Genomic DNA, 22,424 nt, shown 5'->3' on the forward strand with positions numbered 1-22,424 from the left:
TGGAATCCACAGAAATGACTTGCCTTGAAGACTGTCTTTCATTTGTCATCTCGAACCACTGAGTCACTCTGGTCTGGTCTCGGCGGACAAAGACTGAGCTGCACGTGAAATTAATATCCACTCAAGTTATAGACTAGCATTGTGATGATGATGATGATGATGATGATGGTGGTGGTGGTGGTGGTGGTGATGGTGATGGTAGTGGTGGTGATAGTGATGATGATGATGTAGTGCTTGTGGTGATGATGATGGTAATAATGATAGTGGTGTGTGTTCCTATCTATAGCAAGGTTGCATATATATATATATATATATATATATGAGTTATATATATATATATATATATATATATATATATATATATATATATGAGTGAAATTACTCATGGAAGTTAATGTTCAAAACAATCTTTTATTTACACCAACAGAAAAGAAACACCAACAATTCAGCGTGTAGTTGTTTGTTTGTTTTTTGTCTATTATTTTTTTTTTACTCTAAAATCTAACGAAATCTGTTTTCTCTTTATTATGTCATGTACATTTGTTAATAATGGATTATTTGTATAACAGCCTTAATATAATCTATATTTCATCGGTCTATTTAAGAGAAGCAGTCAAGCATGCTCTATTAGTTCCACTATAACGCACCGAATCTCACAAAAAGAAAAAGGATAAAAAAAAAGAAAGCTTCGAGTCAATGGCGTGGTTTAACTGTTGTCTGCACTGTTTTTGTGTTATTGTTATTGCTGTTGTTGTTGTTGCAGGTGGTTGTGGTATTGGTTGTGGTTGTGGTGGTGGGCCCGGCCCCTTTGATCGAGAATTCATCAGTTAATCTCCACGCTCCTGAATGTAGCCAATTAATGTTTAATTCTTCTGCTCGACTATATCAGCAGTCATTAATAGTTTAGTACAAGTTCTGTTATTCAGCGAGCCATCTATTCTTGCAAGCTACTTGAGAAGACAATAGACCTCTGGCAAACTGGCTACTAAATAATGACTGACTCCTGCTAGAAGAGAGCAATCACTTAAAAATGTGCAGCGTCCAATGAAGTTGGCTATAATCACTGAAAAGCGGGGTAGAATCAAGTTTTAGCTAATGACCACCGATCAATATATTTACACAATACCTGCACTCGTGTTCCATCACCGACTACACATACCATTGCAAACCAATTGCCATCCTCTCTCTCTCCAACTCCTCGTCCTCCGTTCATCACCCCTACCTACTATCTCTATATCACTTCTTCTCCTTCTTCTTCTTCTTCTTCTTCTCAAATCTACACCATTTAACCTGATAAACTCCCAGCCAGTTCAGCTGGCGTCCTGGTTTCAATTCATGGTTAAGGATACTTCACTCGCACGACATCATTAACTTGACCCCCCACCCCGGAAAAAATAAATAATAATAAATAACAAAAAAAAAAGGATGAACGCCACACAATCTTATTCCACACCTTGTTCTACTAAAGCCTTGCGAGTGGATTTGGTAGACGGAAACTGAAAGAATCCCGTCGTATATATATATATATATATATATATATACACACACACACACATTTATGTATATGCGTGTATATGTTTGTGTGTGTTTTTCCTCGCAACATCGCTTGACAACCGATGCTGGTATGTTTACGTCCCCGTAACTTAGCGTTCGGCAAAAAGAGACCGATAGAATAAGTACTAGGCTTACAAAGAATAAGCCCTGGGGTCGATTTGCTCGGCTAAAGGCAGTGCTCCAGCATGGCCGCAGTCAAATGACTGAAACAAAAAGAAAAAATGAAAAAGAATATATATATGTATATATATATATATATATATATATATATATATATATAGAGAGAGAGAGAGAGAGAGAGAGAGAGAGAGAGAGAGAGAGAGAGTGAGAGAGAGAGAGAGAGAGTTTGTATAAAGTACAGCTCCTATTTTTCTCTCCAACAACCCTCCCGGTTTTAGAGATTTAGATTTACAACAAATCATTTCTTTTTATTGGAAACCATAAACATCCCAAATACAGTTTTTCCTGGCTTATTCGCACTGGTCAAGGTGAATCCACGGCTGGGCAGATAAAAAAGAATAAATACTTCGTCCTTCTAGTTGTTTATCTTATGTCTTTAACCCCCATTTCCCCTTAATTTAATCTAAATTTGAAGAGGTAAATATTTAGGAGGGGGTCAAGCGAAGGAATCCGCACCTGTCAAAAGTCGATAATAACCAACCATACACTTGGCCACGGGGAAGTCAAACTACAAACATTGCCGCACGATTATCAAGTTGGTCAGACATTCTTGATGTTATTTTCAAACAGACGATATCGACTTTTAAAAATGTCTCTGTCATACTGAGATGCCTGGCATTGTATTGGTGAAGTAGACGTGGTATTTTGACTTGTTTAACCCCAGGTTAGTTTTTGACTGAGCAAACTTTCAATTATAGATGTTCCAAACATGAGCATCCCATTTTTTTTTCGGACATAAAATAACTCTTAGACAAAATAATCTAACCTGATGTGTCTAATGTCAGTTAGCAATCGTAACGGGTTCAATACTTAGTGACTGTATCCGTCAGTATATGAAAGAATTCTACAGGGTGTCCACAAAGTTTGGGTACATGGCGATTAACACGTACTTTAAGAAATTATTATTTCTTATATTTAATTGTTTATGTTATGATTTTATTTACTCCGTGTACCCAGACCTTGTGGACACCCTGTATAATATATTAAGTAACTAAGTGAAACAAGTGCTAAATATATATTTCAGCCATGGATACAACACAGTGTCTCTGTTAAGATACGAACCGCTAACCTCTTGTTTTGCTGCATACCATTGATTCGGTCATCGCGTTCCCTGTTATTGATTAGACAAAACAAAGTAAGCAGTAAATTTTCTTTGGCCAATACTTTATAGCCACCAACTAAACAAACTAGATATATCAAAATATATTTGGCCTTGATATCGTATGACTTTGGGCTCAAACCCAAATTTAGTGCAACTTCTCTTCCAGCAAACAAAATGTTGTGCTTTTCTCTATTTTAGAAGCCTTCGTCTTCAGCAAATATAAACCACTTTATGGATTCTTTATAAAATTCCTTAAATCCTTGAAATTTCTTTAGTTCGGATTACATGATTATTACAGATGACATTTGGTGAGATGTTATGGTCTAAATGCTGTATTAATCAGCACAAGACTTCGAGAAAATGTTCTCCCTGGATTTTACAGAAATAGATTGAAATAAAAACAGTATCGAATCTATAACAATGTCATACATTGATTTATATAAGTTACGATCTTGTGTCCTATTGTTTAAATAGTTAAAGTATTGCAAATATCTTTTGTAATAATTCCTGGATAGCCGAGGCTTTTGAGCTGGCGTCCACTCCCGATTAAAGTAATTTCGCTTCATTTTAATCATATATCGGATTGATTATAATATAATAGTTTCTTCCAGAGACGAGAAACCTTAGGCAAAGGATTCACCATCTCGAAAACCCAACCAAAGCAGGAGTAAATTATACAATACACCTACAGATGAGTTGACTGTTTAGTGGTGTTGTGTGGTGCCAGTTTCCCGTTAAATCCTAAACTACCCCACTCACTAAACACAATCAGTCATGGTTTACTAGTGTGGTACCACCCAAGACTGAAACATAACACACAGGGAATATTAAAGCTATGAGTTTCTCTTGGTTACTTACTAAACCTGATACATGACCCAATTTTACACGACAAAGCTGTTAGAAGCATTTTGCAAACCTTGAAACCAAGACGACAGGCTCACGACAAGCTGCATCTCAGCTCAGAGAATAAAAATGGAAAGTTTCTCATTGGAAGCCCACTACCATTTGTTCCATGAATAGGAATCTGTAGATAATGTCTTCAGTGGTTCCCCTATCAGCAATATCTCCCTTTTTCAGTTTGTAACGTCAGGTATCACAGAATTTCAAGTAATCGCTCGTTTCTAACCGAATATTCCACAGATATCGTGGTTAACAGTAACTCATGAGTCTTGCCATTATCTTTGCCTCACGAGTTTAACATTCACCATTTTTTCTATGATTAACTCCAAAGAAAAAACAAGACATTGAAAGAACATTATCCACTGGTCAATCCTCTTTTTTTTTTTATAAATATATATATATATCAAAATCTGGTCTTTCCAGGTTGGACCTCACTTACCAATTTCTTTAAACATCCACGGACTTCTAATCTGGACGGCTGTCTCTTCTCTAATAATAAACTTTACTCCTCCGACCCCCTCTCTCACGATTCAATGACACTTCTACTACTCCTCCTGCTTTACCCCTCTCTCACTATTCAATGACTCTTCTACTATTCTTCCTTCTTGGTTTAGCAACGGTGGCGTAATTTTCTTTCAAACTGAGTTTCGATACGTACTACAATTAATTGTTTGTACGAAAAGGTCTATGCACATCAAATTGTCTTTAAATTAAGTGGCGGCAGAATTATCGCTGAACTTTTAAAAGGTTAATTTATTGTTGCCTACCGCCAGCTATATGTTGATTGTTCAATGATAGGGAATGGAAGCCAGCTATTTTGTACTGACCCCGAATGAGATGACAAATTATATCGTTGTTTTGATGAAAATTATTCGTTGTTTGAAAAATATTGTTGAAGTTTAATAAAATTTAATATACACTCAATGCATGAAGTGTCATTGTTGGGCCCAAGGCCCACTGAAGAACCCTCCACAGGAGCTAGCTTAAAAACCGCTCGATAGGGTGGGTTTTAAGCTAGTATTAATATACAAACAGCATCACTTATTTCTCTTTGAGGCACAATTCCCTAATGTCCAAACTGGTTCAGCTCTGTTCCTCTCGTTAAAACTGGTCTCATCTCAAAAACAAAGATTTTAGCTCCAATCTCTCTTCCTTTTTGATTCCTCTAAATTCATCTGATGACGCAAACGTTCCCCAGATTCCTCTAATCACCGACACGTATTACTGTTTCTAGTCCTACATGGACGACATCTATATTTTACCTCAACTCTTAATACACCATCCGACGTCTTTGTTTCTTCACTTTTAAAAGAGCCAAATTAAATAGTTCTAAACAGCCACCCATCGCACCCTTTTAACCCTGATCGGTCCTCCAAACACTTTTTATCGATATCTTCTTCACCTCCAGTCCTAACCCAGCACTCAGTCTCAGCCTGTCGGGTCGTGTGTCACTTTTGCTTAAGGAAACCTCACAAACCGCCTGCTACTTCATTCAGTCAGAGACCCGACAATTCTCAACTTCTCACCTTTCGGAGATCATCTGTTTCTACTTTGACTTATTCCAGACAGTTGTGTGGTCACTACAACTTTCCTACATCTCAATGTGGTCACTGGTCACTATCGCCTTCCTTGGTATGGACTTTCACATCTCTAACACAGCCCTAAGTGGTTCATTTTCAAATATCATCATCATTGTTTAACACAGCCGGTATCCTCCTCCTCTTCTACCCATTACAACTTTTATAATTGTGGTCACGTGGTTAGGCAAGAGGCCCCTGCTATCTGCAAGATTAGAATCTCTTCGTTGAATTTCAACTCAAAACACAAACTTATATAGCAAGGTGTCTTTCCCGACAATGGGACAATTCTGTTCTCTCTACCATCGTGAACATTATTAATCGACCCTCAAAGGATAAAAGGCAAGTTTGATCTCACAGCAATTCGAAATCAGGGAAGCGGTCCAGAACAAATACTGCTTCTCCCTCTTCAATGACCACCACTACAGAATCTGTGGAGCCAGATCTACTCTTCCCCATCACCATTGGGTTCTTTCTCTCCTACAGCCTCAATACACTCCAGAACTGCAGAGAACCTGCTCTTCAGTATAATTTACCATTGGTTCCTCATTCAATCAAGTCTTCAGCAGTCTGATGAGAATCTTTTATTCATGTAATTATTTTATTAGGACACAGCTTTTATAGAAATTCCTTCGACACAAAACAAGGAAATATTTGTCTGAGAGGAATTGGAAAATATGTTACAAACATTGGATTGGGTGATATTGTCAAAGTGAATGTCACCACTGGAAGAACATCATTGAAGGTGAAGGTCATTATTGGAGAGGTGCTGAAGTTCTGCTGGAATGGCATTGTTGAAGGTGGAGGTCACTGTTGGAGGGACCTTACTAAAGATGAAGTTCTTCTGTCAGTATTTTTCAATACACAGACATTTCTACATAATCATCATCATTAACCTAATGATAGCATGAATGATGACAGACAGACACTGGGCAGATTTTTGAGAAAACAAAACCAAACAATAAATGAATGAAAATAAATATTTTATTTTTTCATTAATTTTATCATCATATTTGTATAAAATAAATTTGTTTACACTACATGACCTTGTGAGTTTGTGTGTGTTGTACATGCTGACAATGTTTGGATGGAACACCAGAGACCAAAATCTTATTTGAGATTCCTGCCCTCTTGGAGAGGTTGCAGACCATGTCTCACTCATATATTCCAGTCTGGATTTAGTTTCTATGGTTAGATGTCCTCCCTATTGCGCATGTATGTGTGTGTGGGCAGGGGAAAGCATTAAAAAAAAAAAACAGATGAGTTATAGAAGTTTAATGTAAGCCCTCATTTGGAGAATTGGTTTAACAAACCAGTAAGGAATGGAGGAATTAAAACTGAAGGAGGGGGAATCTTATAAAAATGGAAAATGAACGAAAGAAAAACTTTAAAGAAATATTTTCGGTAATTTTATGTTGATAAACAATAATTGGGAAACAATGATACAGCTTTAATGCAAGTATCAAGAGAATATTTCAGTGTATGTGGGTGTGTGTGTGTGTGTGTGTGTGTATATATATATATATGTGTATATATATATATTTATTTGTTTATGGGTTTCAGCCAAGTGGCTGCGGTCATGCTGGTGCACCATACACATGCAGAAAGAGAGAGAGAGAGAGAGAGAGAATATATTTAGATGTACATAATATTATATATTTACAGAATATTGAATTTACACAAGAAATATGATTACATGGGTATATTTATTTGTGTGGGTGGGTGTGGATGGGTGGATGGACCCTTGACACAGATGGAACGGCCCTTCAATAACGTAATGAAGGAATAAAATACAAAATCTGGGAGAAGGAGTAACAATCATTCATTGCTGCCTGAATATTTTGGTGAGGCTGACCACAGAATAGGCACTCTTGGACAAATAATGTTGGACAGTTTGGGAAAGAATTCTTTGCATGGCTGTCCATTCAGGAGAGTGTGGCATGCCTGAAACAAAAATAATAACAAACACATCAGCTTTAGGGTAATTAATTATATTAAGTTATTTGAAATATAAAGTTCCTAATTCTGTAGCTCATCAGTTTCTAGAATCAAAAATTGCCTAAAATTCAAAGTCAGTTCCATCAGATTTTTTAAGTCAGAAATTTGAGTCAGAAGAAAGATTCAAAGCTACTCATGGGTTTGAAACCACATCGCATACAACCAGTGATAGACATGTACTTCATATTCTTGGGGCGTTTTGGTGGTTAATAATGTTCGCTAAAATTGGTAAAGTTTTGCAACCCCCTTACAGAGTTAAGATACATTTGGACAAGAAAAGTTTATAGCCCGTTTTCTCCTCACCACTGGTAGAAATCGAACCCTAGCACTTTACACTCCCAACAAAACACTTCTGCATCCTGTTGCACTAATTAATTGTCTCTCTTCACATCAATAAATAATTAGATGGTAAAAATTATCTAAATAAACAAAATTATTGTTGCTGTGAAGTCAGTTATTGGTAAATATCCAAGTAAAAGACAGAGAGTGATTGTCCAACTGATGGAAACTTTACAGAACTTCACTTACAAATCCTGGGACAGAAACTGACAGATTAGAAATGTCATCAAATACAATAAAGGAATACATGTGTGTGTGTGAACATAATTATATTATACAGTGTGTGTGTGTGTGTTAGCATACTGAAATTGCTTTATACAGTGAGGTGTGAACGTGTGTTGACAAAATAGTTTCTAGAGAGTGTTTGATTAAAGTGAGGTGTGAATAGAAAATGTCGAATTACCTGGCGTCTGGGAAGACTTGGGTTCAAAAAGACTTTTGTAATAACAAAGCTGGTTGTACAAGACTGTGTCTGTATACTAGAAGGGGAAACGAAAATGGTTTTATTACATAAATAACAATTTCTAAAGCAATATATTTAGAGGGCACCAAGCATAGTTGACTGAAATGATTCCTAGAATATTACTGGTACTTATTTTATCAAAGTCGAAGGAATGAAAAAGTCAACCCAAGCAGAGTTTGAATTCAGGATGTAAAGGGATAATAACACCACAAGGTATGAGTAATTGTCCAAGCTATGCAGATGGACACTAAGAGATGATGATGAGTCGAAGATTTAAGAAAAAAAATATCAAGTTGGTAAAAATTAAAGCAATCCATTGGGATTAACTTCGTTTGTCATTCATTTAAGATCATTGAAATACCAGTTATATACTGGGCATTGCTTCAACCGTAACCTTCTGCCTAAAGACTTTAATATTAAACCTTAACCCTTTAGCATTCAAACCAGCCCAAAACAACTACCCTACATGCATGATTTATTCAAAGCAATGTGCATAAATAAGCATTACATTTGACAGACTAATCTGAACGGGTAAAAACAGTCAGTCTACCACAAAAGGTGAATGGAGGCAGAGAAATACTGAAGAAGAAAAAGATTTCATAGTGAAAGGGGGATTTATTGAAACTAGGAAACTGCATTAGAACTTTAAATTGACAGCTAAATAACTCTTGTAGCACTGATTAAAAAATATTTTTAGTAAAAAAATACTTACTTGAGACCGAAGAATTCCTTGAGAGCAGACAGGACAAATTGGATGACCACGATTAAAAGCTAAAGGCATCTTTCTGACAGTAGCAGCACAAACACTATCATCACATTTCATGTAACCCTAGCAACAGAAATCAATTTGTTTCAGCTTATTTATGCAATCGTATCAAACAATAAATGACAATGAAGAAAGCACAAACAAATATTCCATAACAGTAAGGAAGGCAAAGCTGTGTGGTAAGAAATTTGCTTCCCAACCACATGGTTCTGGGTTCAGTCCCACAGCACAGCATCTTAGGCAAGTGTCTTCTGCTATAACCTCAGGCTTACCAAAACCTTGTGAATGAAAGAAGCCTGTCGTATATATATGCATGAGTATGTGTAAGTGTGTATCTGTCCCCCACCACCACTTGACAACAGGTGTTGGTGTGTTTATATCCCTGTAACTCAGCAGTTCAGCAAAAGCGACTGATAGAATAAGTACAAGCTTTACAAAAATCAAATACTGTGGTCAATTCATTCAACTATAATTCTTCAAGGTGGTGCCCCAGCATGGCCACAGTCTAATGACTGAAACAAGTAAAGCAATCCTCTCCACAACACCATCAAACCTTTATGGATTTCACGTTGGTTATTCCACAATGCTAAAGACTGGCTGACTCTAGAATACAGAATTTTTCCCCATCATTGAATTCTACCAATCAATAGAATTTGCATCTTGTTTTAGTATAAACCTCACAAAGACGGAGATCAAAGAAGTTATGGCAAGAAACAGCACCAAAAGCCAGAATGTTGGGCTTCTCAGAGGAGAGTGACACAAGAAATGTAAAGATATTTGCAGTATTGTGGACATGTCCAGTCCAAGGAAAGATTTTAAATTACAGCCACACAAATAGAGCTGACTTTCAAAACAACCGTTATTCTTGGTTCCAATAATGGGTCTACTCACTTTATAATACTCTTTGACGTGTTTTCTGATGTTAAAGAGGAGCTGATTGTTTATTTGGTTGACATAGGAATTCGGTGCTGTATTACAGGATTCAGTGGGGCAGTGGTCAAAACTGAAATCTTTCTGAAAAATTGGAAAAACAAAACAAAAAAAAATGCACTTAAAAATAGAATTCTGAAAGTTAGAATTATCAAAACTATATATTTTCACATTCACACATAACAAAACAAAATATATTTAAATTCTTAAACATTCTATGTCAATAGTCAGCTGCTTTAATCATCTGAGAACAGAATCAGCAGATATTTCAACATTCCCTTCAGCGACTTCTGGCTTCTCTTTGAACCATTTCCTATCAACATCCCTCCCTCCTCCCTTCCCATACTGTTTCCCACCAATCACCTTCTTTCTCTGCCTTCAGTTATCTCTCTCTCCTCAGCTACATCTTTGGTCTTCTATGCCTCATCTTTAACACCTCTTATATCTGTTACCATTCTCAACACCCACTCATACCCACTAGCAAATATGCCACTCCCCACAGTCACTGCTCCACTCACTATAGCCACCCTTATGTATCTCTGACCTCCATCTGGGTTACTGTACATCTTCCTCTCCACCACAGCTTTATGACACTGCTACTTTCTCCCTTCCTATCATCTCCTCCTTTCTGGTTATTTCCACCACCCCCCTCCATACTGATCACCATTCACTACCTTCGCCTCTCTCTCCTCATCTCTTATCTCTCACACTCTTAAGGAATTAACCCACTGTCCACATTCTCCCTTATACTCACTTTCTTGTTCTTAGAGAATACACTCTGGCATCACCATTTTCTTAGTCTTGCAACTTACTTGGCATCCAGCCATAGAGACCATGGCAAGCTGATATTGGGGCCTGGCATAACTCTGCTGCTTGTTGCACCTTGTCAAACCATCCAACCCATACCAGCATGGAAAAGAGATGTTAAATGACAGTGACAACGTCAATATTATTGAATGGGTGAGCTTTTATACAAAGGTGGTCTCATCTATGGTGATGCCAGGGCCTTACACACCTAGAAACTATATAAATATTAACAATTTCTGATTTAGATTGTGGCTTACCTTGAAAGAAAATCTGAATAATTTATATGAAAGAAGAAAAATGTAACTCACATCACCGAATGTAAAGGAAGTGTCACAGCCAGGACATTTCACCACAAATTTCTCACAATCTTTGTAACGTTCTTCAGCTGACGACTTCAATCCAAGCAATGGGTCATCAGCCTCCTCTTCTTGATAAACTGTTCGTCGATAGTTTTCTGGGTTCAATCCTAAGTGAGAGAATGGGTTATTCTGAAAAAATTACCTCCAAAGTTGAACATGCAACAACAAGAATTGTGTTGTGTTCTTGTACTACGCTCATAATTCAGTTTGCCATAGTGTGATGGGCCATGTGTGTATGTGTGTGCATATGTGTGTGTGTATATATATATATATATATATATATATATATATATATATATATATACACACACACACACACGTTTACATATTCGTTTTGCAAGATTCTTGATGTGAATTCGTGTGCTGAAACAGATATTGTTGTATTTGGGGATGGTCATGTTGCCAGTTTAGCTAATGAGAACACACGCACTGCATATTTGGTGTTCACTTGCTTCAGCTTTATTTCATATTAATTGTATTTATATTAATATGAAATAAGGCTGAAGCAAGTGAACCCTGAATATATAGTGCGTGTGTTCTCATTAACTAAATTGGCAACGTGACCATCCCCGAATACAACAATATATATATATATATATATATATAATATCAATGTCATATACTGTATGCCAGTGAGTAAATGCTCCAAAAGTGCAGTATTTTGTCTAAAGGAGACTCTTTTACAGATATAGCATATTAGAAAAACACACCATGCCTCAAAACAGGCGAAATGGTATTACCCTGGAAGTGAACAAGAGCAACAGACATCAATATTTTGCAGTCATTTCTGCTCTCAGTATCACAAACTCCTCTTCCAAAAAAAAAAAAAAAAAAAAAAAAAAAAAAAAAAGTTCATCATAGCTAGCTACAGGTATGTATACAAATAGCATAAAACTATTTGCTGATGTGCAAAAGTGTTGCACAAGGAAAACAAAATTCAAACCCTGTGTTAGCAGCAGCTAAATAATGGAAACATACATGGAATCACACGCACACACTTTCACAGTGGTATCTTCAATTAGAAGGACATTTAGCTTATCGAGTCAGTTACTCCCTCAATATGAAAACAGCCAAATTTTTTAACAATTTCCCTCCAAAAAATAATGTAGAAAACAATAAAATATAAATGTAAAATAAGACAAAAAAAATTTCAAAAACTGAAGTTTACCAAGACATTGAGCAATCTGAGCAGCATCGGTTCCTTCAATTGGGTCACAGAGACGGGTGATGACAGGGTGGATTTGGTGAGCCAGATAATACTGGGTGTCTGCCAAACAAAAACCAAACTTTGGTTAAAATAAAAAGATATAAGGAACATATTTAGTAACTTGAAATTATTCAAAGACACACACAATTGTGGTAACTGGCACCCATGCTGGTGGCACGTAAAGACCTTTCAAGCACTGCGCCTCATGGAGGCAAAGTGGCTGAGTTGCTTTCGAGTGTTGGGCCTCATGGAGGCAATGACCGAGACCTTTGGCATTATGTCACGCTTGAGAAGAAGACCCATGAAACCAAGTAAAATCACAGTTGTGGAAGATACCATTGTCACGCAAATGGCACCTGTGCCGGTGGCATGTAAAAGCACGCATTACACTCGTGGAGTGGTTGGCATTGGGAAGGGCATCCAGCCATAGAAAACCATGCCAAATCAGACTGGAGTCTGGTGCAGCCTTCCAGCCCGGTCAAACTGTCCAACACATGCCAGTATGGACAATGGATGGTAAATGATGATGTTGTTTAGCTCCAAGTCAACTCTAATCAAATAAGGCCTTCCACCCATGACCTCATCTTTTTGCTATGTGTAGACCACATTATCCTACATGTTCCTTTTTCATGATAGGGAGAGTGTGATTTGATTGTTATTTCTAGCAAGTTAAGTGAATACAGAGATTTTCCCTTTGATGCTTATGAAAGATTGCTTTTATTAGACTCACTGGTAATCAAACCTGCTGTGTCAGTCTTAATTTAACGAGGCTAATCCAACCTCCTGATTAGATGGTCAAATCTCATTTATTTGTCTGAGCCTTATATTGACAAACTCAGAAAAATATTGAACCTTCTTTTGATAACCAAATCATTAATAAAACCACTTCCAAATAATTTAGAAAGCAAAATGTGGACAAAGATAAGGAAAATAACAGAATATCATAAATAGGATGAAATAAAATTTCAATCTGAGATGAAAGGAATAATTCCATAAAGACTTCAATTTTGTCAAAATGATAATTTGCTTACCAAGAGATAATTTGTCATTTTTCAGTAATTCTTCCGGATGATAAACCCTCTGTTGATAGGAAGCATTGGAATTGTCCTGGAAACCAATTAAATTAAATTTTAATAACTTGCACAACTTTTAACAAAGGGAAACACTAAATTTTTAGTCAGTGAACTTGGTTTTACAACCAGCAAGTTTTACATTTATGATGATGATGATGATTCTGCAAATTAAAGAACTGCTTGTTTTGTTATTAGTTGATACCTCAAAATGGTCATTTGCTGGCAGAGAAAAATAAACTCAGATTTTATTCTGATGGATAATCCTGATCTCAGATCTCCTGATAATTTCTGGCAGCAGGAAGGGTGCATTATCAAGAAATGTGGCTCAAGGAAACCCCGAAAACACAGTCTTCATGATGTAATGGTACCAATAATAATAATCCTTTCTACTATAAGCACAAGGCCTGGATTTTGTGGGGAAGGGGCCAGTTGATTGACCCCATTGCATAACTGGTACTTATTTCATCAACCCCCAAAAGGACGAAAGGCAAAGTTGACCTCAGTGGAATTTGAACTCAGAACATAGCAGCAGACAAAATACCACTAACCATTTCACCCGTCGTGCTAACAATTCTGCCAGCTCACCACCTCAATAATAATAAGAATAATAATAATAATCTTCCACATTAACACAAGACCAGAGTCTAATCAACAGGACTGATGTTGATACACACCAGACACAGTTTAAAATCCCCCGGATCAACAAATCACTACTACTACTACTACTACTACTATCAAAACCATTTTGTAATAATGAGACTCAGTTCCTGAATATTAAACTAAGAGACTGAAAAGAAACCTCAAAGAACACCAATGACCCAGTGGGTTTGATTCTATCATAATGGCAACGGAAGCGGTGTTAATAAACTTACCTGGCAGATGACGTATGGGACAGTGTCACCTGCTCTCAGTTTCTTCCCACCTTTACTATTCATTCGAATGGCGACCTGAACGTGCGATTGGCTTTTTTTGTCTGGATAATCTTCTGGGTTTTTAGTGAGTTGCTGCGATGGAAAAGTTTGGAGTCAACAGGAGTAAAATAGGGAATGCTAACGGGAAATGTCAATAATGTATAAATTCTAGGTCGGTGGTCTTGGTTATGTTAAGGACGAAATTTCCCCAGGAGAGATCTTTAATAATAATGGGACCCAAAAACTGAAGCAATGTTGAGGGATTTGGTTGAGTGCTGCTCATGATTAAGGGAAGGTGAGGAGTGATATATGAGTAGTGTAGGAGTTTGTAGTTCTATCTGGGCAAAGAAGAGAGGCATATCTCCAGTGGAGGATATTTTCAAGGTCTCCATTCATGGAATCTGTGGGTTTGGCATGTAGGGGTGACCTCACATCTAGATAACATGTACATCCACAAATCATATCATAAGTACTTAAATCATGTTATATATGTATAAATCAGCATCAGATATCATATGGGAATCAGACCAACCTTTGTAATAATAAACATTTCAATCCGATACTCATTTTTGTTGACTTTTTCACTGATTTTGGACAGTTCCATGTGAATATTTTCAAGAATTGTATCTTGGGGCTTGCCTGATAAGATTTCTGTTACAGCAAAACTATTGAAGAAATAAATTTTCAAAAAGTTGAGTTTTAAGGGTTAAAAAGGACAAAAAAAACAAAACTTAGAATCCAAAATTGCTTAAAATTTTCCCCCACAAAATCAATCAACAGATCTTATTCACTTCCACTTATTTTGTTATTTACTAACGATGCCTTTGAACCATTTACTTTCTTAAGTTCCATTGGTTATAACAGCATTCATAAAACATGAAAGGTGAAAAGACAGACATGGAATTAATGAGAAACACTAGAATTGATAGGTTGTCAGTTTTGGAAACAAAACAAAATAAAAAGAGAAAGAGAAAACTAAGAGAACTAGTTGGGATGCCATAGGATGAGGAACCCTTTGGAAAACATCCATCTGTATTTTGTGAAAGAATTTGAACTCAAGAGACTATTCAAACGGTTTCTAGAATGAATGAAAAGATATCAGCTGCCCCCATTTGTTGATTCTAAACAGGCCTTTAATAATACCAAGGTAAATGTAGTGCTGAAGTCTTCAGAGATGCAAGAAGCCAAGGCACACTATTTCAAACCTCTCAAATTAGATATGCACCATCAATAAAAATGTGCTGTCACCACCTGTAAAAGTTCCTGTAAGGAAGGGTGTCAAACAAGGAGATACTATCTCTCCATAGCACTTTATCGCATGTCTTAGAGTGGTTGTCAGAGACACTAATTGGAATGGTAGTATGAACATCAACAGCAAGCTACTATCACACTAATTTGTACATATGCTCCTCACAGAAACCTCAGATCAGTTGTGGAATCATGAAGACAATGTTGGACACCCAAGAAATTGAATTCCATTTTAAGATTACTTACTTTCCAGTCTCTTTCGCCAAATCACACCAATCACGCCGGACAATATCGAGACCTTTCAATTCTTTTATCTCAATTATTTTACCATCAGAATTCTTCTGAAGATTTATCGCAGCATACTTCTTCTTTTTCAAAAGTAACATTGATTTAAATATGCCATCAATATCGATCTCAAGTAGTCGAAATAATTTATTGATTTCAGTCTTGATCTGGAGAAAATAAAAATAAAGTCATTTTCAGTTTATGACAGTCCTATTTTGTAGACCATTAACCTGGCAGTTGCTGCCTGCAACTCTAAGAGTGGAAGATGACGAAACATCAGTCTTTAACGGGAAGGTTTCTTTATTCTTTACTTGCTTCAGTCATCAGACTGCAGTCATGCTGGAGCACTCCTGGAATCAACTCCAGCATGACAGAGTCAGAAGTAGAATATTATAAAGAATCACTTGAAAAATGATGGTCAAAACTCACCACGTTCCCCATTTTGTAGGATTCATTATAATCTGAAGAATTTGTTTTAACCATAATAGAATCAGTGTCACCATATATAACTTCAAAATTCATCTGAAAATAGAAGAACAAGAATCAGGGGTTTTGTCATAAATTTGCTGCAGGAAAATATACAAGGGTAAGGCAATGGCTAAAGGTACAGTTGTAGATGAATGAAAATTTAACAGGGATTTGATAATATTGAACGTTATGGACTGAAATTATGTATAATTGAGATGTGTGGATAAGAATGGATAACAACTGCAGACAAGACCAAATCATCAACTAAGATATATGAAAATATGAATGGAAGTGATGAAAGACAAGAACAAATTTATTCATCTCTTTCAAAAAGGATTTTTAAATATGTAGGAATGAGGGAGATATCTATAAAAGAAAGAGAAGAGTGTTTAAATTATGTAATCTGAGATATATTTCACAAGGTGACAAAAAAGTTCAATTAGCCAACGCGAACACTGCTGTTGTTACAGTAACCACTTCAGCGATATTACTTAAGGGGAGATAAACCAGTTTGAGACTTTAATCTACATTTAAAATTTGAGAGTCTAACTACAGGATTAAAAAATGGTAATTCGTTGATAATTAGATTTACCTTTTCAACAGAGTTTTTGGTTTTCATCAGAATCTGGAATTCAAAAAATATAAAATGATGGTGAATTACTGATACACCAGTTATTATATATTGGTAAAATAAACAATTAACCAATATATTTTATTTGATTTTACTAATAAAAAATAATTAAGAGAAAATAGAAGTATTGAAAATTGAATTTTGGTAAGTTCTTATAGTAATTCCTACCTCTCTTCCTTTTTCTGTAACTAAGGCTGCAAGGGGTTTCGCATAAAATCTGGAAGAACTAAATCCCAAACACCCATACATACTATTTGCTGTTAACTTCAAAGCTTTTTGGCGAATATCATACTGTAAAAGATAGAAAGATACGAATAGAAAAGATTTTCAAAAGAGAATGTAATTGAGACAGAAGGAGTATGGGAATACATTGTATTCCCCATGGGACCTATTTATAATAAAGTAACTTAGGGTATTGAGAATTAAGTATTACTGTTGATGAGAGGATACAAATCATTTACAGTAAAGAGCTTCTTTTATAAATTCTGGTCAATTAGCAAATATTAGTTTTCTCATACGTATAAAAGTCAGTTTCATTCTTATGTGAAAATAAAAACAAAGGCTGACATTGAAAGGCGATCATGAAGCTGCTTCTTACTTGCATCATCTGTTCCGAAGTGAGGTTGGGACTTTTCATTAAGCTTTTCACCTGCTGTCTACTTTCAACAAGTTTTCGAATTTCTGTTGGCAAAATCCCAGCTTCCAAGCCAGGTTCTGGCAGGTCTACATTTCTATCTTCACCAGCATAACTCTGAAGTGAGAATTCACATTTGAAATACACAAAATATTTGTGTTTGTGTGTGTATGTATGTCAAAGGGAGTATAAATACACAGAAAAAAAAAAAAGCATTAAATATTCCATAAACAAAAGAACAAAGTTATACTAACAGAAGATGCTTTGTGAGAGACTGTGGTAAAACAAATATTATATTCCTGGATAATCGACGGATACAGACTGTTGAAATCAAGCAGCAAAATATGTTTATCATAGAAACCTGAAAATAAAATTTAAAAAAATATCTTAGGCTTTTGTGGTTTTAAATTAAGGAAATATTCCTTAAAATGGTCAGCGAAAATAACAGATAAATGAATGGAAGTGAAGGGGTTAGTAATGGTTTCTTATGGAGGTCGCGGGTCACAAGGGGAAGGAGGACAGACCCAAGAAGGACGAAAGGAATGGCTGGAATTGAACTCAGAAACTAAAGAACAGTAACTAGCACAACTTATTTTGTATGATGCTCTACTGATCCTGCTAATAATTGTTTCTAATTCAGGCTAGTGATTTTGAGATGGGGGGGGGGGGTAGCTGATCCCATCAACTCCAGTATCTGAGTGGTACTTGATTTTACTGACCTTGGAATAATGAAAGGGAAAGTTAACCACACCAGAATTTGAACTTGGAACATAAAGAGTTGGAAGAAATACCACATGGAATTATTTTACCTGATTTGCTAATGATTCTGTCAATGCTTCAATGACAATGGCGGAAGTGATTTGGATGAACAGGACATATTGGGAATAACTAGGCTTGGGCTTCAAGAGCTGGGATGAGATTTAGTATACCTATTTAACCCACAGCTACTTAAAATGTAGATGTAATGACAACAGGAACAGTAATGGCCAAATGCCAACAGTTTTCCCTGGACACAGTCAACATCATGCAATGGTAAACGCTAGCGGACATCAACAGTAAATGAAGCTGGGGGAGGGGCTTGGAGAGCACAACAGCTAATATTGAGAAAGTGAGATAAATAATGATGATATGAGATTATCAGAAACTGGAGAATGCAAAGTCCATTGAATTTTACCTCTCTTCGGTTCCAGAACAAGGCCACCAGTATAGGCAGGTTTTTTACGAGATGAAGATTTCTTATCTATGGCAACCTCTTCTTCTTCTTCAAATTCAGGCTTTAAGTCAAAAATAAATTTTAAAATTACTGATGATGATGTCACTGTCAGCAACAAGATTCAGAGAAAATATGGAATCACAAAATATGAAGTAGTAAAATACAATTCTGATATATGATCTTTATTTGCAGTGCCACATAATTTTCATTCACTTTAAAAACTCTTCATGCACCTTGTTAAAAGTCCAACCCAAAAGGCCTAGAGCAGACCTGTTCAACTCATTCTAGAGAGGTAAAAACGAAGTTAAAATGCAGATGATGGGACAATATAATTATTACACAAATAATTTCAGAAATATTTTTTTACCTCACATCATTTCATCATGTTAACAAACTTCATTATTTGCAGATAAAGATTTAAGGACCAATCAATTTTCCCCACCAACTTTACTTCTAACCTCTAACTGGTTAATCAATAATGCAATATTGTTTAATACCAGTGGGTTTCAACTGGGGTTCACATGACCCCAGGGGTCCCTATAAGATTTTGCCCTTAAAATTTATGTGTAACAAATTGATTATACTTCCACAATACCACTTGCAAGGAAGCTGCAGTGGTTTTGCAAGGACTCACGATTTCATAAGGATTGCTGGGAACCCATCAGAACCAGCAGCTGAGTTTGCGTCTATCTCCTCTATAACCTGTCTCCTCTATAACCTGTCTCCTCTATAACCTGTCTCCTCTATAACCTGTCTCCTCTATAACCTGTCTCCTCTATAACCTGTCTCCTCTATAACCTGTCTCCTCTATAACCTGTCTCCTCTATAACCTGTCTCCTCTATAACCTGTCTCCTCTATAACCTGTCTCCTCTATAACCTGTCTCCTCTATAACCTGTCTCCTCTATAACCTGTCTCCTCTATAACCTGTCTCCTCTATAACCTGTCTCCTCTATAACCTGTCTCCTCTATAACCTGTCTCCTCTATAACCTATCTCCTCTATAACCTGTATTGCATCCTATCCTTTGATGATGATGTAATCAATTGTTACTGCATCCCTTTTTAGATATTTAGCTGTAAAGAATCCTACAGGTTTGCTAACTTGCATGTGCAATAAGGATGGGGGAAAACACTTGAATTGTTCATTTAGTGTTTCACTTATCCTCACTGGGTTTCCCGTGGGGGAACCATCTTTGTAGGAGTGGCCCTACCCTTAAGAATTGCCTGTATCAGCTGATTATTAAGAAGTTTTGTCATCTCATTCTCTATAAAGTGGTTGATGAGAAGCCAAGTCTATGGAAACCCGATGACAATACATACCGCAGAGAATTTCTTCTTAAACTGTTTATCTGGAACAAGGAAATCTTTCTCAGTAAAAGCATGTAACAGAAGATATTCATTTCTCTCAGAACGGCCACCCAGAAGAGTGCGGGACTGTAAAAGAAAAGCTTAGTTGAGTGTGGTTATTATATTTACAAGACAAATTGTTTATAAAAAGTGGAAATCAAATGAGAAATAATTACAGATGGTTATAGATGAAGATCAAACGAGAAAAGATAATCATTTGAAAAATTTATTTAAATATTGAAAACTGAAGTGATTTTTACAGAAGTAATTTTTTTGGAGTAGAAAGACCAAGAACTTACCAGGACATTTCCACAAATACTTGTTATCTGCAACGCCAGAGGAAGAATGTTCAATTCATACATAATACGCAGGATATAAGAAGCATCCATCAAAGTAAATTCAATAAGCTTTACCAGATGATCAAAGGTGCTGTAAAATAATTAGAAATGACAGTTAATTAGAAGAGTGACAATCAGAGAGTAAATGAACTTTAAGGAAGACACTGCATTTCTTTAAACCTAAAACATTTTCATATATATATATTCTTTTCTACTCTAGGCTCAAGGCCCAAAATTCTTGGGGAGGGGAGGGGCAGTCGATTGAATCGAAACCAGTATGCAACTGGTACATAATTTATTGACTGAGTAAATGTATATTTTCATTAATATATAGAAGAAACGACAGAGTGACTTGGGATCTGAGAGTTTCATGTGTTAGCACTAATCAAAAGAGTTTGATTAGTGCTAACACATGAAACTCTCAGACTGAGTCACTCTGTTGCTTCCACTAAATATTAATGTGTGTGTGGGGGTTGGGGGAAAGATGATTTCTGTTGCTGAGCACAAATATTTCCAAGGAATATTATTACTTCTAGACACACAAACATAGCTTTACTGCCAAGAATAGTTTTTATTTCAATCTGTTTGTCGAATGTGGTTTTTAATTATAAAATCTAATAAATTCAATAACTCAAAGACACCCAGGTGATGTCTCAACATTAACACCAGTTCAGCACTGGTACCAGTGACATTTGTGTCACGCATAAACAAAATGTCTAAAAGGTTGGTGATGTAATGTGCAAAAACAAAAAACTGAAAAGTTCGCACCAGGATGGACATCCAGTCATAAAATAGATCCTCAAAAAGTTTTGCCCAACCCATGCCAGCATGGAAAAGAAGACAAAAAAAATGGTGATGATGAAAGTATATTTTGAAATAAAATCCAAAGTACCACCTTACAAATATATTCAAAGTTAATTGTAGATAACAAGGAAATCTTACCTGTACATGTCTCGAATATGGTCTTGATCCACAGAAATGCGTTTTATTTTCAAGATTTGCAATCCAAGCTCTGTAAGATCGTAACTCTTCAACCTAACGAGTTCCCTGGAAGACACCTTAGTGTCACAAAGGAGTCGGCCGCAGGATGAATATTGCTTTGCACCCTACACAGTAAAACATGGAGATACTAAAACATATCGTAATTTAATAGTTTATAATAAACTGATGAAAGAAAGGTTTTTTTAAAAGATTTGAATTATAACCCAAGAAGTATATTCTTGACTACTTTTAGATTATAAGGAAAGAAATGTGAAAAGACGACCAACGCCTTGTGAATATCTTTTCCCCACCACAAAGACATCTGCTCACAGAATACAAGACTTAACACAGAATAGAAGTTTTAATTCATCTTTGGAAAAGTCAAATTATTTTTTCTAATGTAATGAAAAGTTGTTAGTGAAAGAGTAAAACAAAAATACATTTTCCCTAGGAATTGGAACTTGTAAAATAAAGAAAATAATTTGTTTTCTATTTTGCAACTGTGGCACAATTTCCAACAATATCTTTTAAATTTATGGAAATATGGATCGCCTTTGAACAAGATTGCACCTCATATATTACATGGATTTGTCGCAAATGAAAATCAAAGTTAAGCCCAGTCGAATTTGAACTGAAAATGTAAAAGGAAGATTCTAAATAGGGAAAAAACATTTTACCCTAAGCTCATTTCTAGTCATTGATTTAAATCAATGTTTGAAAGATGATAGAAAATTACTAACAATATTAAAAATACTGTTTTGTTTTTAGATAAAACCTAAATAAAATATCTCTTTAATTAAATTCAAAGTATTTTCGGTTAATAGATGTCATAGCACTTAGAACAGAAAATAGTTCAGATATGGAATCTCACAGCAGATAGAAAAACAGATACAAATACTTACAGAATATTTTGGCATTATTGACCGTTTCAGGCGTCCAATCTTGGACCAATGAGCAATTTTGTTAACACTGATGCGATGTAACATGATGTCCAGATCAAAGCCAACAATGTCATGACCCTGAAAACACAACAACAAACATTTAAGTTTATGGCTTATTGAATTACCTCTGCTAGACTGAGGAACTTTAGTACTTCGATGGGTAACCATCTCA

General features: G+C 36.0%; 1 protein-coding gene across 1 annotated transcript in view; it reads right to left on the reverse strand.

Annotated features, from left to right (window-relative positions):
• Positions 1-6,279: 6,279 nt before the first annotated feature.
• Positions 6,280-22,424, reverse strand: part of LOC106882693 (DNA polymerase alpha catalytic subunit) — a 35,033-nt gene continuing 18,888 nt past the window's right edge. Inside the window, exons 20-39 of the mRNA XM_014933457.3 lie at positions 22,214-22,330; positions 21,273-21,436; positions 20,292-20,421; positions 19,966-20,079; positions 18,607-18,706; positions 17,687-17,793; positions 17,397-17,549; positions 16,967-17,089; positions 16,760-16,792; positions 16,129-16,221; positions 15,661-15,866; positions 14,699-14,831; positions 14,128-14,259; positions 13,214-13,289; positions 12,144-12,242; positions 10,925-11,082; positions 9,771-9,893; positions 8,826-8,942; positions 8,054-8,129; positions 6,280-7,257 (exon numbers count right to left, since the gene is read on the reverse strand). Of these exons, the coding sequence (XP_014788943.1) occupies positions 7,136-7,257; positions 8,054-8,129; positions 8,826-8,942; positions 9,771-9,893; positions 10,925-11,082; positions 12,144-12,242; positions 13,214-13,289; positions 14,128-14,259; positions 14,699-14,831; positions 15,661-15,866; positions 16,129-16,221; positions 16,760-16,792; positions 16,967-17,089; positions 17,397-17,549; positions 17,687-17,793; positions 18,607-18,706; positions 19,966-20,079; positions 20,292-20,421; positions 21,273-21,436; positions 22,214-22,330 (2,376 nt within the window). The 3' untranslated portion in view covers positions 6,280-7,135. The remainder of the gene's footprint in view (positions 7,258-8,053; positions 8,130-8,825; positions 8,943-9,770; positions 9,894-10,924; positions 11,083-12,143; positions 12,243-13,213; positions 13,290-14,127; positions 14,260-14,698; positions 14,832-15,660; positions 15,867-16,128; positions 16,222-16,759; positions 16,793-16,966; positions 17,090-17,396; positions 17,550-17,686; positions 17,794-18,606; positions 18,707-19,965; positions 20,080-20,291; positions 20,422-21,272; positions 21,437-22,213; positions 22,331-22,424) is intronic.

This window comes from Octopus bimaculoides, chromosome 19 (assembly GCF_046866305.1).
Source record: "Octopus bimaculoides isolate indiv1 chromosome 19, ASM4686630v1, whole genome shotgun sequence".
In the NCBI taxonomy this organism is placed as follows: domain Eukaryota; kingdom Metazoa; phylum Mollusca; class Cephalopoda; order Octopoda; family Octopodidae; genus Octopus; species Octopus bimaculoides.